Source organism: Eschrichtius robustus, chromosome 9 (assembly GCF_028021215.1).
Source record: "Eschrichtius robustus isolate mEscRob2 chromosome 9, mEscRob2.pri, whole genome shotgun sequence".
In the NCBI taxonomy this organism is placed as follows: Eukaryota; Metazoa; Chordata; class Mammalia; order Artiodactyla; family Eschrichtiidae; genus Eschrichtius; species Eschrichtius robustus.
In genome coordinates, this window is record NC_090832.1 from 12652316 (window position 1) to 12671206 (window position 18891).

The 18891-nt window shown below is 39.9% G+C and overlaps 1 protein-coding gene across 4 annotated transcripts in view; it reads left to right on the forward strand.

The window, feature by feature from the left end:
• CNKSR3 (CNKSR family member 3) overlaps window positions 1–18891 on the forward strand; it is a 100237-nt gene that overhangs the window by 46475 nt on the left and 34871 nt on the right. For 3 of the 4 annotated variants that reach the window (XM_068550739.1, XM_068550740.1, XM_068550742.1), the window contains exon 2: window positions 16146–16309. The exons of the other annotated variant lie outside the window; for it this stretch is intronic. In XM_068550739.1, the coding sequence (XP_068406840.1) occupies window positions 16146–16309 (164 nt within the window). The remainder of the gene's footprint in view (window positions 1–16145; window positions 16310–18891) is intronic. 4 annotated transcript variants of the gene reach the window in all.

Here is an 18891-nt window from a genome sequence, read left to right on the forward strand (position 1 = left end):
ATGGCCCCTTTGTTCAAATTATATTTAACCAGAAGCCTGGCAGGATGACTGAGAAAATCAGAGCAGCGAGCAGTAGTGTATGTGGGTGTCAGTTTTAAAGGAAGCCTGTTCACACGAGGGGCCCAAGAACCGGAAGTAAGTGGTTTAGCCAGTGTTGTGCATGGCAGGACATGGACTAAAGCCAGACTAAGAAATCAGGTTCCCTTCATTAGAAAGCAGGTTATTGGCTGCCAAGGGCCGTAGGGAAAGAACTGACACAGCAAGAGGGCACAAGGGAACTGTTAGGGGTGACAGCAATGTTCACATCATGATTGTGGTGTGGTTACATGGCTGTATGCATTAGTCAAAACTCATCGACTGGTACACTGAAAACTGGTGAGTTTTATTATATATAAAGTGGATAAAAAGTTGTAAGCGGTCTCCTAAAACATGTTCAGGATTTTTTTGGGGAGGGAGGGAAGGAGATAACATTTTCTCTGCTTTTTAATTCAGTGTAATTATATTAAATGATTCTTTCAAAAATATCAAAAGAAAAGAAACAATCAGATTCACTTCATTCCCAGTGTAGTCTGTTTTTCCAGTTGGCAGATGTACCATCGCTCTGTACTCCTTGCTGCTGTTAGTTATACCAAGGCTTTGCACGCCTTTTCTCTAGAAGGCCAGATAGTAAGTATTTTAGGCCTTGTGGGCATTTGGTCTCTGTCTCAGTTACTGATTTCTGTTATTGTATCTCGAAAGCAGCCAGAGACAATATGTAAACAAAAGAGCGTGGCTGTGTTCCCATAAAACTTTACCTCCAAAACCGGGCGGTGGGCCAGATTTCACCCATGCGCTGTATTTGCCGATCTGTGAGTTACACCTTTGTTCCTTTTGGAGAAACTCAGCGAAATGGGCGTTTTTTTACATCCTCACCAGAAAGATGAATGTTATAGAAAAGTGGGATTGTAGAGGCGTTTGGCAGACAACAGGTCCTCAAGGGCTTGGAATGCCCAGCTAAGCTCACAGATTTCGCTCTGTCAAGGAGGGGATGGTTTTGCTCAGGTGGGATTATGGAGGTTGAACTAAGAGGAAGAAGGGACTGAGCATGGTAACCAGTTTCTGGATGATTGTAGAAACCTGGGCAGCTGTGACAGTAAGACAAGATGGAGGAGATCTAGTGGAGGGATACTCAACATTAAGATGGAGAGAACTCAAAAACCTGAAGACTTGAAGTCCTGGGGATGAAGAATCTGGAGGAGGAGGCGGATGGCTTCCACTTTCTGGCTGGATAACTCTGTACGCCTTGGGGTCATTGACCAAAATAAGGAAAATGGGGGAGAGGCAGGCTTGATGAGAAAGATGAGTTTAGGCTTGAGTTGTGTTGAGTTTTAGATTAGAGAGCAGAATTTGGAACGTGTCACTGTATAGCTCTGTAGCCTTCAGATTTTTGATCGTGCTTTTCCATAAGTAAATAATTTGCAGGCACACACTGACAGTACATAGACATTTATCTCTAAGTAGTACACACATTCTACTGGACTATAGTGCATATTATAAAACCTAACATAAGAATTTCTTCCAAAGGGTAAGAAATATTTTTAAAAAATCACAAGGCAAATATATGTGTAATGTGTGATTCTTCATTAACATTAGAATGTTACATCATTAGATGTGACACCGTATTTCTAGTAGTTCTCTTAGATCTGGTCATCATTTGACTAGAAACATCAATTCACCGTGCTTGATAGTTAGCTTGGGCTTGTGTTACCTTCAGTGTGCAGTTCATGTTGCTTTTCTTGCTGTTCCTTGCCCTTTTGAGATCGGTGGCAGATCCCTGAGCCAAAGAAGGGAGGTCAGGGCTGCAGTTTCCTCCCCTCAGAGCGCACACAGGATATTCTGACAGGGGAGAAAGAGGATGGCTTGGGAGGAAATTGGGTCCTTCCACATCCAGAGGGAGGAACTGTGCTTCCATCAGGGGTCTCAGCAGGTGCAAAGGCAGCGGCACAGCTGGCTGTGTCCTTTTGTCTCAGGCTGCCGCTGGGGCTGAGACAGGCTGGGACCTGGGACCCTTTGCTTCAGTGCCTGCACCTGGACACACGTCTCCTCGGGCAACAGAATACAAAGAAGCTACAAGGGACTAAAAATAACTGCGTGCATGTGCAGCTGGGGCAAATTCTGGACAAGATACAAAAAGACCAAAAACCCAACAGCTGCTTCTGAAGAGCCGGGAGCAAAAGCAGGGTACAGCGCATGCCGCCTGCACTCAACCCCGCCAAAGGGGTGGGCAGACCACCTAAGGCCCCCCTCCAGCCCATCCCTCTGGACCCGCCCCTACCCTCACCCTATATAAGGAACCAGCTCGCCCCACCTCCGGGAGTGAGCAAGGGAACCTGTTACTTGTTTTTGCTCCCGTTGCTGCAGCAGGGGCCCCAATAAAGCCTTGCCTGAATTTTTTGTCTGGCCTCTGATCAATTTCTATTGATTAAGGAGGCCAAGAACCCTGGTTGGTAACAGACTCTCCCCTTCACCGTTCTTCCTAGAGACACTGATTGTAGTTTTGACTCATTAGGAAAGGCCAGTGGGTCAGGGGCCCGTCTGAACAGGCAAAAAGAATTCCTCAATCCTTTAACATTATGGAGCTAAAACTCAGTACACCCTGTGTTTCAAACATGGTGTTATTGCCTGAATTCATACTGCTATACTTAAACCAGTTTTATCAGATAGTTTTTTGTTTTTGTTTTTTTTAAAAATATTTATTTATTTATTTGGCTGCGCCGGGTCTTAGTTGCAGTACATGGGATCTTCGTTTCTGCACGCAGGATCTTTTCATTGCGGCATGTGAACTCTTAGTTGTGGCATGTGGGATCTAGTTCCCTGACCAGGGATCGAACCTGGGTCCCCTACATTGGGAAGGCAGAGTCTTAGCCACTGGATCACCAGGGAAGTCCCCTATCAGCTAGTTTTAAAATTAAGGCCTACAGACTTCAACAAAACGAGGTGACAAAGAAAGTCATTCTACGATAGAGTTGGGTATCTCACTTCACAAAAAGGTACTTGGAGGTCCGAACAGTAGACCACCCTTCTGAATTTTAGGGAGACGTTATAATACATTGAATCAGGAGTGTCAGTAAGTTGAGAAGGCGGAGGAGTTTTGATGTCAGGTCCTTACCATTTATTGTTTTTAGAAGTGTTGGGAATTCCGAGAATATTGTAATTAGATGTAAATGTTCCACCCAAGCCTTGCTTCCTTCCCTTTGGTTCAGATCATCAAGAACTGACCTCCTCCTAAGTCTTCATCTCCTTTGCATTGGAGGTTCCTCCCCAGTACAGTGACTTGTACGTGGTCATTGCTCCATACTGTTGTTGAATTAAATTGAATTGTGTGACCTGTGATTGATTCTCCTAGTCGAAGAATACAGTATACCCAAACCCTGTTTGCATCATCTGTCACTTGGTGGCCCTTTTAGGGGACCTACGTGTGTTGATTTCCGAATCAACACATTTACTTTATTTATTTTTTTTTGAATTTTATTTTATTTATTTTTTATACAGCAGGTTCTTATTAGTCATCCATTTTATCCACATCAGTATATACATGTCAATCCCAATCTCCCAATTCATCACACCACCACCCCCACCCCCCACCGTTTTCCCCCTTGGTGTCCATACGTTTTTTCTCTACATCTGTGTCTCAATTTCTGCCCTGCAAACCGGTTCATCGGTACCATTTTTCTAGGTTCCACATATATGCGTTAATATACGGTATTTGTTTTTCTCCTTCTGACTTACTTCACTCTGTATGACAGTCTCTAGATTCATCCATGTCTCCACAAATGACCCAATTTTGTTCCTTTTTATGGCTGAGTAATATTCCATTGTATATATGTACCACATCTTCTTTATCCATTCATCTGTCGATGGGCATTTAGGTTGCTTCCATGACCTGGCTACTGTAAATAGTGCTGCAGTGAACATTGGGGTGCATGTGTCTTTTTGAATTATGGTTTTCTCTGGGTATATGCCCAGTAGTGGGATTGCTGGGTCATATGGTAATTCTATTTTTAGTTTTTTAAGGAACCTCCATACTGTGCTCCATAGTGGCTGTATCAATTTACATTCCCACCAACAGTGCAAGAGGGTTCCGTTTTCTGCACACCCTCTCCAGCATTTATTGTTTGTAGATTTTCTGATGATGCCCATTCTAACTGGTGTGAGGTGATACCTCATTGTAGTTTTGATTTGCACTTCTCTAATAATTAGTGATGTTGAGCAGCTTTTCATGTGCTTGTTGGCCACCTTTATGTCTTCTTTGGAGAAATGTCTATTTAGGTCTTCTGCCCATTTTTGGACTGGATTGTTTGTTTTTTTAATATTGAGCTGCATGAGCTGTTTATATATTTTGGAGATTAATCCTTTGTCTGTTGATTCGTTTGCAAATATTTTCTCCCATTCTGAGGGTTGTCTTTTGGTCTTGTTTATGGTTTCCTTTGTTGTGCAAGAGCTTTTAAGTTTCATTAGGTCCCATTTGTTTATTTGTGTTTTTATTTCCATTTCTCTGGGAGCTGGGTCAAAAAGGATCTTGCTGTGATTTATGTCATAGAGTGTTCTGCCTATGTTTTCCTCTAAGAGTTTTATAGTGTCTGGCCTTACACTTAGGTCTTTAATCCATTTTGAGTTTATTTTTGTGTATGGTGTCAGGGAGTGTTCTAATTTCATACTTTTACATGTACCTGTCCAGTTTTCCCAGCACCACTTATTGAAGAGGCTGTCTGTTCTCCACTGTATATGCTTGCCTCCTTTATCAAAGATAAGGTGACCATATGTGCGTGGGTTTATCTCTGGGCTTCCTATCCTGTTCCATTGATCTATGTTTCTGTTTTTGTGCCAGTACCAAACTGTCTTGATTACTGAAGCTTTGTAATATAGTCTGAAGTCAGGGAGCCTGATTCCCCCAGCTCCATTTTTCTTTCTCAAGATTGCTTTGGCTATTCGGGGTCTTTTGTGTTTCCATACAAATTGTGAAATTTTTTGTTCTAGTTCTGTGAAAAATGCCATTGGTAGTTTGATAGGGATTGCATTGAATCTGTAGATTGCTTTGGGTAGTAGAGTCATTTTCACAATGTTGATTCTTCCAAGCCAAGAACATGGTATATCTGTCCATCTATTTGTATCATCTTTAATTTCTTTCATCAGTGTCTTATAATTTTCTGCATACAGGTCTTTTGTCTCCTTAGGTAGGTTTATTCCTAGATATTTTGTTCTTCTTGTTGCAATGGTAAACGGGAGTGTTTTCTTAATTTCACTTTCAGATTTTTCATCATTAGTGTATAGGAAGTGTATAAGAGATTTCTGTGCATTAATTTTGTATCCTGCTACTTTACCAAATTCATTGATTAGCTCTAGTAGTTTTCTGGTGGCATCTTTAGGATTCTCTATTGTATAGTATGTCATCTGCAAACAGTGACAGCTTTACTTCTTTTCCGATTTGGATTCCTTTTATTTCTTTTTCTTCTCTGATTGCTGTGGCTAACACTTCCAAAACTATGTTGAATAATAGTGGTGAGAGTGGGCAACCCTGTCTTGTTCCTGATCTTAGTGGAAATGGTTTCAGTTTTTCACCATTGAGGACAATGTTGGCTGTGGGTTTGTCATATATGGCCTTTATTATGTTGAGGAAAGTTCCCTCTATGCCTACTCTCTGCAGGGCTTTTATCATAAATGGGTGTTGAATTTTGTCGAAAGCTTTCTCTGCATCTATTGAGATGGTCATATGGTTTTTCTCCTTCAATTTGTTAATATGATGTATCACGTTGATTGATTTGCGTATATTGAAGAATCCTTGCATTCCTGGAATAAACCCCACTTGATCATGGTGTATGATCCTCTTAATGTGTTGTTGGATTCTGTTTGCTAGTATTTTGTTGAGGATTTTCACATCTATGTTCATCAGTGATATTGGCCTGTAGTTTTCTTTCTTTGTGACATCTTTGTCTGGTTTTGGTATCAGGGTGATGGTGGCCTCGTAGAATGAGTTGGGGAGTGTTCCTCCCTCTGCAGTATTTTGGAAGAGTTTGAGAAGGATAGGTGTTAGCTCTTCTCTAAATGTTTGATAGAATTCGCCTGTGAAGCCATCTGGTCCTGGGCTTTTGTTTGTTGGAAGATTTTTAGTCACAGTTTCAATTTCAGTGCTTGTGATTGGTCTGTTTGGTATCATCTTTAATTTCTTTCATCAATGTCTTACAGTTTTCTGCATACAGGTCTTTTGTCTCCCTAGGTAGGTTTATTCCTAGGTATTTTATTCTTTTTGTTGCAATGGTAAATGGGAGTGTTTCCTTAATTTCTCTTTCAGATTTTTCATCATTAGTATATAGGAATGCAAAAGATTTCTGTGCATTAATTTTGTATCCTGCAACTTTACCAGATTCATTGATTAGCTCTAGTAGTTTTCTGGTGGCATCTTTAGGATTCTCTATTGTATAGTATCATGTCATCTGCAATCAGTGACAGTTTTACTTCTTCTTTTCCAATTTGTGTTCCTTTTATTCCTTTTTCTTCTCCGATTGCCATGGCTAGGACTTCCAAAACTATGTTGAATAATAGTAGTGAGAGTGGACACCCTTGTCTTGTTCCTGATCTTACAGGAAATGCTTTCAGTTTTTCACCATTGAGAATGATGTTTGCTGTGGGTTTGTCGTATATGGCCTTTATTATGTTGAGGTAGGTTCCCTTTATGCCCACTTTCTGCAGAGTTTTGATCATAAATGGGTGTTGAATTTTGTCAAAAGCTTTTTCTGCATCTATTGAGATGATCATATGGTTTTTATTCTTCAATTTCTTAATATGGTGTATCACATTGATTGATTTGCGTATATTGAAGAATCCTTGCACCACTTGATCATGGCGTATGATCCTTTTAATGTGTTGTTGGATTCTGTTTGCTAGTATTTTGTTGAGGATTTTTGCATCTATATTCATCAGTGATATTGGTCTGTAATTTTCTTTTTTTGTAGTATCTTTGTCTGGTTTTGGTATCATGGTGACGGTGGCCGTATAGAATGTATTTGGGAGTGTTCCTTCCTCTGCAATTTTTTGGAAGAGTTTGAGAAGGATAGGTGTTAGCGCTTCTCTAAATGTTTGATAAAATTCACCTGTGAAGCCCTCTGGTCCTGGACTTTTGTTTGTTGGAAGATTTTTAATCACAGTTTCAATTTCATTGCTTGTGATTGGTCTGTTCATATTTTCTATTTCTTCCTGGTTCTGTCTTGGAAGGTTATACCTTTCTAAGAATTTGTCCATTTCTTCCAGGTTCTCCATTTTATTGGCATAGAGTTGCTTGTAGTAGTCTCTTAGGATGCTTTGTATTTCTGCAGTGTCTGTTGTAACTTCTTCTTTTTCATTTCTAATTTTATTGATTTGAGTCCTCTCCATCTTTTTCTTGATGGGTCTGGCTAATGGTTTATCAATTTTGTTTATCTTCTCAAGGAACCAGCTTTTAGTTTTATTGATCTTTGCTATTGTTTTCTTTGTTTCTATTTCATTTATTTATGCTGTGATCTTTATGATTTCTTTCCTTCTGCTAACTTTGGGTTTTGTTTGTTCTTCTTTCTCTAGTTTCTTTAGGTGTAAGGTTAGATTGTTTACTTGAGATTTTTCTTGTTTCTTTAGGTAGGCTTGTATAACTATAAACTTCCCTTTTAGAACTGCTTTTGCTGCATCCCATAGGTTTTGGATCGTCGTGTTTTCATTGTCATTTGTCTTTAGGTATTTTTTTATTTCCTCTTTGATTTCTTCAGTGATCTCTTGGTTATTTAGTAACGTATTGTTTAACCTCCATGTGTATGTGTTCTTTACGTTTTTTTCCCTGTAATTGATTTCTAATTTCATAGTGTTGTGGTCAGAAAAGATGCTTGATATGATTTCAATTTTCTTAAATTTACTGAGGCTTGATTTGTGACCCAAGATGTGATCTATCCTGGAGCATGTTCTGTGCACATTTGAGAAGAAAGTGTAATCTGTGTTTGGATGGAATGTCCTATAAATATCATTTAAATCTATCTGGTCTGTTGTGTCATATAAAGCTTGTTGTTTCCTTATTAATTTTCTGTTTGGATGATCTGTCCATTGGTGTAAGTGAGGTGTTAAAGTCCCCCACTATTATTGTGTTACTCTTTTATAGCTGTTAGCAGTTGCCTTATGTATTGAAGTGCTCCTATGTTGGGTGCATAAATATTTATAACTGTTATATCTTCTTCTTGGATTGATCCCTTGATCATTATGTAGTGTCCTTCCTTGTCTCTTGTAACATTCTTTATTTTAAAGTGTATTTTATCTGCTATGAGTATTGCTACTCCAGCTTTCTTTTGATTTCCATTTGCATGGAATATCTTTTTCCATCCCCTCACTTTCAGTCTGTATGTGTTCCTAGGTCTGAAGTGGGTCTCTTGTACACAGCATATATATGGGTCTTGTTTTTGTATCCATTCAGCAAGCCTGTGTCTTTTTGTTGGAGCATTTAATCCATTCACGCTTAAGGTAATTATCGATATGTATGTTCTTATGACGATTTTCTTAATTGTTTTGGGTTTGTTTTTGTGGGTCCTTTTCTTCTCTTGTGTGTCCCACTTAGAGAAGTTCCTTTAACATTTGTTGTAGAGCTGGTTTGGAGGTGCTGAATTCTCTTAGCTTTTGCTTGTCTGTAAAGCTTTTGATTTCTCCATCGAATCTGAATGAGGTCCTTGCCAGGTAGAGTAATCTTGGTTGTAGGTTCTTCCCCTTCATCACTTTAAATATATCATGCCACTCCCTCTGGCTTGTATAATTTCTGCTGAGCAATCAGCTGTTAATCTTATGGGAGTTCCCTTGTATGTTATTTGTCATTTTTCCCTTGTTGCTTTTAATAATTTTTCTTTGTCTTTGATTTTGTCAATTTGATTATTATGTGTCTCGGCGTGTTTCTCCTTGGGTTTATCCTGCCTGGGACTCTCTGTGCTTCCTGGACTTGGGTGGCTATTTCCTTTCCCATGTTAGGGAAGTTTTCGACTGTAATATCTTCAAGTATTTTCTTGGGTCCTTTCTCTCTCTCTTCTCCTTCTGGGACTGCTATAATGTGAATGTTGGTGCATTTAATGTTGTCCCAGAGGTCTCTTAGGCTGTCTTCATTTCTTTTCATTCTTTTTTCTTTATTCTGTTCCATGGCAGTGAATTCCACCATTCTGTCTTCCAGGTCACTTATCAGTTCTTCTGCCTCAGTTATTCTGCTATTGATTCCTTCTAGTGTATTTTTCATTTCAGTTACTGTGTTGTTTATCTCTGTTTGTTTGTTCTTTAATTCTTCTAGGTGTTTGTTCTTTAATTCTTCTAGGCCTTTGTTAAACATTTCTTGCATCTTCTCGGTCTTTGCCTCCATTCTTTTTCTGAGGTCCTGGATCATCTTCACTATCATTATTCTGAATTCTTTTTACCGGAAGGTTGCCTATCTCCACTTCCTTTAATTGTTTTTCTGGGGTTTTATCTTGTTCCTTCTTCTGGTCCATAGCCCTCTGCCTTTTCATTTTGTCTATCTTTCTGTGAATGTGGTTTTCGTTCCACAGGCTGCAGGATTGTAGTTCTTCTTGCTTCTGCTGTCTGCCCTCTAGAGGATGAGGCTATCTAAGAGTCTTGTGCAAGCTTCCTGATGGGAGGGACTGGTGGTGGGTAGAGCTGGGTGTTGCTCTGGTGGGCAGAGCTCAGTAAAACTTTAATGCACTTGTCTGCTGATGGGTGGGGCTGGGTTCCCTCCCTGTTGGTTGTTTGGCCTGAGGTGACCCAGCACTGGAGTCTACCTGGCTCTTTGGTGGGGATAATGGCGGACTCTGAGAGGGCCCATGCCAAGGAGTATTTCCCAGAACTTCTGCTGCCAGTGTCCTTGTCCCCATGGTGAGCCACAGCCACCCCCTGCCTCTGCAGGAGACCCTCCAACACTAGCAGGTATGTCTGGTTCAGTCTCCTATGGGGTCACTGCTCTTTCCCCCGGGTCCTGATGAGTACATTACTTTGTGTGTGCCCTCCAAGAGTGGAGTCTGTTTTTCCCCAAGTCCTGTTGAAGTCCTGCAATCAAATCCCACTAGCCTCCAAAGTCTGATTCTCTGGGAATTCCTCCTCCTGTTGCCGGACCCCCAGGTTGGGAAGCCTGCTGTGGGGCTCAGAACCTTCACTGCAGTGGGTGGACCTCTGTGGTATAATTGTTCTCCAGTTTGTGATTCACCCACCCAGCGGTTATGGGATTTGATTTTATTGTGATTGCGCCCCTCCTACTGTTTCTTTGCAGCTTCTCCTTTGTCTTTGGATATGGGGTATCTTTTTTGGTGAGTTCCAGTGTCTTCCTGTCAATGGTTGTTCAGCAGTTAGTTGTTATTCTGGTGCTCTTGCAAGAGGGAGTGAGAGCACATCCTTCTACTCCGCCATCTTGAACCGGGACACCAACACATTTTCTTTAAAACATAGCAAAACAAAACAAAATCCTGTGGTTAAAAATACTTTAATGATCAAAGTACTTGATGTGAAGGGCTGTCAGAACAACTCTGGGCTCACTGTCATTGTGGAATTAGAGGTTTTGCTGACTTGAAACTATAGGCTGAGAGCATAGCTTTAGGACATCTTTCTAATGGGCCACACCTGCCAGGACAGAGGCTGATCTAGTCAACAATCTGATTTCAGTCTTGTACAGAAAATTAGAAGGGAATAGCTCTAGAGTTTTTGCACTGGGGCATTTACTCTCATGTCTTAATGTTCATGTACACAATCCTTTCCACATTTTGGAGAGATTAATTAGTTAATAAAAACTAATCCTTAGTACAGGGCAAGTATCTTGTCAAAGATTGGAGTTTTGCTTTGGGGTTTCATTTTGTTTATAATATTTCCCAGTGTAGAAATGACCTCCTTTAATCTTGAAACATTGAAACTTGCAACAAATACCCTGATATCACAATCAGTAGTTCTGTTATTTTTAGTTACTCACTTGCGTGCGAAAATAAAATCAGGTGACTTGTGCGTTGGTATGACATTAATACTTACATGAAGTTCTTTGTCTTTCTTGTGCATTCAGTTATTTATTTCACAAACATTGTGCACCAGCAATGTTCTAGATGCTGGGGAATAGCAATGAATAAAAATGAAGACTCCACTTTCATGGTGCTTGTATTCCAATATAAATTCTAAAACATTTTTAGGTGGGATCAATGATAACGGTAAGCTACCAAATTTGGAAATATATTCTGAGGAAGCTAATAACAAGGGCTGCTGAGATTTTATTTTATCTCCAATTTATGCTGTTCCAGAGGGGGCTACCTAAGCATTTGCGAGTTTGTGTGTCTCTCTAGCAACTTTTGTTCTGAACACCGAGGGGACTGACGACCTGAATAAATCACTTTTTTAATCGAATGAAATATGTAATTATTTGCTTCATAGTGTTCTATGCTCTTTATAACTATTAACACTTAATTTTCATCACAGATCTGTGTAGTAGGTAGTGTTATTATCTCTGTTTTACAAATGAGCCAACTGGGTAACTTGCCCCAGGTACCCAGTTAGCAAGAAGTAGGATTGAGATTGGAACTCAGGCTCTTAACCACTGCCCTGTTGCTTTCTGATATAAATTATAAAATAGTATTTTTAAAAATCGTAAGATATTTCTTTTTTTTCCTTCTTTTTGCCTTTGGGATTTCTCTGAAATTTTAGGGTTATTTACAGGTTTGGGAAGAGGGGAGGAAGTCTGGCTGTCTCTCCCTGCTGCTTCCATTCTGTGGGAACTCCCTCTCCTTTGCCTTCCTGATTCTTTTCACATTGAATTATGTGTTTAATTTGTGTAAATGGAATGTGTTTAATCTAATTTTATTTAATTCTGTGTTTCTCTCAGCGCTGCTAGACTTTCTATAAGTTCCTTGAAGCGAAGAACTGGTAAATAGATACATTTGACAAATAGGTTAAAGTGTACTGTGTATTACAAATTCTAAAACCAGTTTATTTGAAATTGGGGATTTTCCCCTCCTTCGTGGGACTGCGTAATAGTTTGATTTGGCTGTTCATAAATGTGTAATTGTATTCTAAACAATAGGATAACTGAACAATACGCCATCTTGTATTGGAATAATAAAACTGGAGACAATACTATTTAAAACTTAGCATATTCAATAGACATGTCCCTTGAGGGGAAATTCTTTTTATTTTTAAAATTTTTTATTGAAGTATAGTTGATTTACAGTGTTGTGTTTCAGGTGTTTAGCAAAGTAATTCAGTTATATATACATACATATATATATATATGTATTTCTATTCCTCTCCAGAGTCTTTTCCATTATAGGTTATTACAATATATTGAATATCGTTCCCTGTACTATACAGTAGGCCTTTGTTGCTTATCTATTTTATATATAGTAGTGTTTATCTGCTAATCTCAGGCTCCTAATTTATCTCTCCCCACCTGTTCTCCTTTGGTAACCATAAATTTGTTTTCTTTGTCTGTGAGTTTGTTTCAAAGTTCATTTGTCTCATTTTTTAAGATTCCATATATAAGTGATATCATATGATATTTGTCTTTGTCTGACTTACTTTGCTTAGTATGATAATCTCAAGGTCCATCCATGTTGCCGCAAATGGCATTAGTTCATTCTTTTTTATGGCTGAGTAATATGCCATTGTATATGTGTATCACATCTTCTTTATCCATTCACCTGTTGACGGGCATTTAGGCTGCTTCCATAGGGGAAAGTCTTTAAGCCACTCTAGATTCTGTATTTGGGTAGGTAGCAACATGGTGTTTCTACTTGGTAATTCTCCTATATCTCAGGGATCTTCCAATTAGTTGAGGTCAGACCATTTATATTCCTCAGAATCCTCAAGGAGATTCTTGCCCTTTCTCAGGCAAATGTTCTGCTGTTTTGTTCAGTTCCCTCTTGTCCTATCCAGAAACTTCATCACACCTCTCATCTCGACCTTATTCTCTGTGTCTGAAATATTTCCTTAATGCACTGAAGCTATTTCTGAAATCCTGTTTCTTCAGTGAAACTTTTCATAGTTAGTTAAAAGAGAAATCTGGCCTCATCTTTGTTTCTACTTATTATTCAGGGGTGAAATTGTATGAACATCCATAGTGCATGGTTCCTTCACTTTACACTTAATGGACTGGTTTATTCTGCACATGACAGCTAATATGAGTCGGTTTTGTTCTCGTATTTTGAGCAAAGAACTTGCTTGGCACAGTAAACATGAATTGCAATTCTTTTGGTCATTGGGCCCTGTTTATTTTAGGAAAGAGTTTATCACATGTGGATGAACATGAAATAAAGTGTTATTAGGTTTGTGTTGGTTTGTTAGGGCTGTCATAACAAAGTACCACAGACTGGGTGGCTGAAACAACAGGAATTTATTTTCTTGAAATTCTGGAGGCTAGAAGTCTGAGATCGCAGTGTTAGCAGAGATGGTTTCTCCTGAGGCCTCTCTCCTTGGCTTGTAGATACCTTCTTCTCCCTGTGTCTTTACATGTTCTTCTCTGTATATGTGTGTCTCCTCTTCTTATAAGGACTCAGTCATATTGGGTTTGGGCTCATCCATATGACCTCATTTAACTTAATCACCTCTTTAAAGACACTACCTCCAAATACAGTGGTGTTCTGAGGTATTATATTGTTGATTAGAACTTCAACATATGAATCTTAGGAAGATCAATTCAGCCATGACAGGGTTGAAATGTACAATATAGTTGTCTTAAATTTTTATGACAAGTTAAAACAAAAATTCCTTTTAAAGCTTAAAAGTAGGCAAAGGAAGAGAACCTTCTGAAGGAGGGGAGATTGTAGGATATTGGTTTGATCTGGCTTAAAACTGGCTAAGTCATTTAGGGCAAAATTCATAGTAATTAGTCTTTTGTCCATACTTTCCTAACTTTTTGGATTCAGTAAAATGTGAAGTATCTTTTAAGTACCTCTAGGTTTCCATGATTCTATTTTAATAATAACTGTTTTGTAATTAGACCTTACTGCTGATTTAGGAAGGTGTTTGGAGAGGAATTTTTATAATCTCATGTTTGCAGGGTAGAAGGCAAAAGGATCAGGGCTTGTGTCAACAAACCTTGATTTGAATTTGAGCTCTTTTCTTCTGTATTGAGCTGAAGAAAAATGGCTGACAAAATCCTTCTCTTGGCATCTTACCAGCTATGTGACTGTGGACAAGTTACGCAACTTACACGAGCCCTAATTTAGTCATCTATGAAATGGGAATAAAGTTGTAAGGAGGCTCTCCTCGGCTTTTGGCCCTTGTCACTGTTGACTACTGCAGCTGGATTCTGTGCAGCTGCCCCTGGCCGCCCCAGTGGCATGACACTCCATACCTGCGGACTTGTGTGGCCTCCACTGCCTGCTCAACTCACATGCCATGGAGGCCACTTGTGGCTCGAGGCCATCAATGTAGAGCTGGGTTTATATCAGTGTCCCCAACCTTGCTGCTGTGTGACAGATCCCCTCTGCTAGACAGATGTCACTTCAGGGAGGATGGGTTGGTTCTGACTAGTTTTCATAAAATTAATTTTTTCTTAACCTCCTCTTCCTGTATTTATTTGATAGTCCCAGATGGTTATCAGGACATTGTTCCTCTTTCTACATCTTATCAGGAGGTGAAAGCTTTTGCCACTTTCAAAACTTTCAAAAAAGTGGGGCAGAGATATCATTTAGCCTAGGATATCAGATTTTGAGACGCATGGACTTTAGTATTGCCAAAAGTAAGTGCCAGACCTACGTCTACTTTTCTTGGTTCAGAGTACCCACATAGAGAGCTTTCGTGAGAGTTAAATGAAGTGTGTGTGTGTGCTTGTGTGTTTGGGTGGGAAGGGGACAGCAACATGCCTTCCACATACTTTATTCTAGTTAAATTGAGTTTTCATCCTTTGTGTTGGGATTGAATTTATATAAATCTACCTTTTAAAACACTAAGGTGGCTTTTATTTTTAGGCTTAAATAGATCAACTAATTTAGTATAAGATTTTCCAGTAAAACCATTAACGTGTTGACCAGAGTTCTCTATACAGGAGTAAAGAATCCCAAGTTCTTTTAGGGTTACCTATTTTAATCATTATATAAGAACATTAAAATGCAACACTGTTGGCAATAGTATTTGACCTGGAAAAATTCCCATGAACTAACCCATTTAACATTGTCTTTCTCTCGTACCACTGCTGGTACCTACTCCTCTAGATCTTGTATTCATTAGAACTTTTTCAGTTTTAAGGGACAGAAACAACACAGATAAGCTTAAGCTAACAAGGGAATTTATTTTGATTTAAGTGAAAAATGCTGGGGTTAGAAATCTTTAAGTAGGGTTAGATCCAGGGACATGTTGGATATTACTGGGACATCTTCTTTGTCTTGAATAGATTTATTTTGTAAAACTGATCAGAGAAATGACTGCCAACATCCCCAAGTTTGTACCTTTATGACTTCTAATTGGAAAGGAAGAAGGGGACTTTGTCTTCCTATGTTCATATATCAAATATCAGGGAAGATTTTGATTGGTTCTGCTTGAGTCACATGGTCATCCCTGAACCTATAACTGGCTGATGGATAGAATAGTGTGGCCAATCACTGTGGCAAAGCATCTTGATTGGCAAGTCCACTGGGATCACATGGGCTGGGAGAGGGATGGTGTTCCAGAGGAAGACTGCTTAGCAAACAGACAAACATATGTCTAGCACAGATAACTAGCATTTCAAGTCAGCAGGGGTTAGTGTTTATTCTTTTAGCTGAAAGGGAATGGGACGGTAACTGTCAAAATTGTGTAGGATCCATTTGAAATTTCTTTTTTTGCATTTTTAAAAATAAAACATTTTTAATTATTTATTTTTTTAAGGTGGTAAAAGATACAGCACATAAAATTTTAACCTTTTTTTTTGTTGCAGTATAATTGCTTTACAATGTTGTGTTACTTTCTGCTGTACAAATAAGCTGTGCATTAGATTTAAAATCTGCTTAAGAAGATGAGGACACACTTGAAAGATGTCCTTCAGGTGGGATACACATTGTATAGACAATCAAATAGTGGAGCATAATTGGCAATTCCTGAGGTTGATTTAAATGTGGGCATTTTTTTGAGTAAAGGAACAAAAATGACAATAATGGACCCTTTTGCTTTTTTTTTGGTAGGGTTAGATGATTGCCTGCAGCAGTATGTCCACAAGTTTGAACGGGAGAAGATAAATGGAGAGCAGCTGCTGCAGATTTCCCATCAGGATCTTGAGGAGCTGGGTGTCACACGAATTGGACACCAGGAACTTGTGTTGGAGGCTGTCGACCTTCTCTGTGCACTGGTTAGTTCAGGAAAAGGTGATCTGTACCGCCATGATGTTTTTAAGAATTTCATCTTCTAAATCTCCACAGTTTTGCGCTTTAGCTTATCATCATTTTCTTAATGATCCATGGAAGTAGAGCATGAGCTGAAGATAATATCAGAAGGGAAGAAAAGAAATCATTTGCTAGGTAGAGTTGGCAAGCGATGGCCTACAAGTTAAATCTGGCCCGCTATTTTTGTAAATAAAGTTTTATTGGAACGCAACCATGCCCGTTCATTTAAGTGTTATTGTTATCTGTGGCTGCTTTTGTGCTACCGTGGCAGAGTTGGGTAGTGGTTAACAGGGACCGTGTGGCCCCTCAAATCCTGAAATATTTGCTCTCTTGGCCTGTACAGAAAAAGTTGGCCTTTTACGGAAAAAATTTCTGTATTCATCTTATTTTCTTATCTTTTAAAAAGAATAAAAAGATGAAGATGGTCCTGAATGAACATGTCATCTTCTATATTGAGATGACAAATGGGTTCTGATTTTCGTGTCTGTTTTTGTTACTATAAAAAGCATTTTTATGTTTCACAGATATTTGTGATATTTCAATAACTGATACTGGTGCTTGGAATAATCAACCTGTGAAATGGCAGCTAGATGGGAAAAAATGTGAACTTAGTTACATTTTGCAGCTGACTGAGTTTTGGCTTGAACGTGAGTGAGTTAAATCCTGCCAGGTTCCGACTCTTCACTGCATCTGTGGCCGTGTGGGTCGTAGCTCTTTTAGGTGTGGGTTGAAACCACCTCCAAGGGTACCGTGTTTATAAATTGGTTGGCATAGGGTGGGATCCTTGTCAGGCTGCTGTGATGCCATGCGAAGGATGCTGTTTCCTTAACTGTCAGGATTTGGGCAAACTCGGCAGCATTCAGGCTGGTTTAGCTATGCTGTGAACCTGAGCAAGGGGTCTCAATTATATCACTGAGAATGGTGGGAAAAAATGTGCTCCCGATGATTTTGCCATTGCTGGTCCGCGTTCCATTGATTCTTTAACACTTGCTGCATTGGGCGTGTTCTTCTTCTTAAAGTGGATAGAGCCTTGTCTTCTGCTCTGAGAGGTGCTGCTCTTGTTTAGGAAAGTAATGGGGAAATTACTTGTGGTTGATAAATGAGCTGCCACCAGGAAGGTGCTGTGGCCAAGTGATGGGAGAGCTGGTCTGGGAAGCAGGCTTTTGCATTTTTTTTCTTTTTTAAACGGGTTTTTAAAATTAATTAATTAATTTATTTACTTATGGCTGTGTTGGGTCTTCGTTTCTGTGCGAGGGCTTTCTCTAGTTGCGGCGAGCGGGGGCCACTCTTCATCGCGGTGCGCGGGCCTCTCACTGTCGCGGCCCCTCCCGTTGCGGGGCACAGGCTCTAGATGCGCAGGCTCAGTAATTGTGGCTCACGGGCCCAGTTGCTCCACGGCATGTGGGATCTTCCCAGACCAGGGCTCGAACCCGTGTCCCCTGCATTGGCAGGCAGACTCTCAACCACTGCGCCACCAGGGAAGCCCCAAGGCTTTTGCATTTTAATGCAGGCTTTGCTGCACACTCCTGGCTCTGTGACCTCCAGGGAGATGGTGGTGTGTGTTTTCCCCGTTTGTACTGTGATGCTCCCCTAGATGTGGCTGTGTACCAACCTGTAAGTGAGTGTTTTGCACCGCCCGGAAGATACCTGAGTCCTGTTTATTATTAAAGCTGTATGTTTTTCATACAGTAAGACATGTTTGAGTTTAGTCTTGTCCTTTCTGAGAACGCTACTTTTTGGACCTTTCTGCTCTTTCAGATCGTCTCTTTCACTTTGTGGTAGGACTTGGAGGGCAGGTCAATAACTTTGAAATCCATAGCATGGGAGGAGAGCAGGCAGGATGGACTGGGGGCACGTTGTGGGCCTCAAGTGGGATAATTAACATAACAGCTGCCTCCCCGCTTTCCCCCCTTCCCTACCTCTTAAAATATTAGACTAAAGTGAACAGAGCTGGACAGATGCCAGAACCTAAAGCTGTGTTTTATCTCTTACAATTTCCTTCTAATTTCCTTTGTAGACAAAGTTTTGACCTCAGACTCATTCTGGACATGTTTCATGTAGCAGCGTGCCAGTGAATGCATTTGACGCGAGGGTCACGGAGGGTTCTTAAATGAATGTGCCTGTTCTGGGTTGGGGAGGGTTTCAGAGCATTTCACTAAAATATCCTTAGCCTTGCTATAATCTCCTTTTAAAATATTCTTATGGTAATGCATCTATTGATTATACTGTGTTTAACCCATTCACACCATATAGATCTTTGTGTATATAAATAGGTGGTACTTTTTTGCCTTGAACAGTCCATCCCCTGGACAGTTAATGTGTGTTTGCTGTTGTCCCTGGTATTATGGAAGACATTTTTATGTAAACAGTTTAGTGGATGTTGATTTTATGATGGACAGGAAATGAGTAGAATTAGAAGTAAGAGAGGGGGAGGAAAAAACAAAAACCACTGCAAAGTTTTGGAAAGAAAAGTGCCGATAGGATCTTTAGGAACCTAAAATACGGAATAGCTATTGATTAAGGTTCCAAAACCGATGAGCAGATGGGC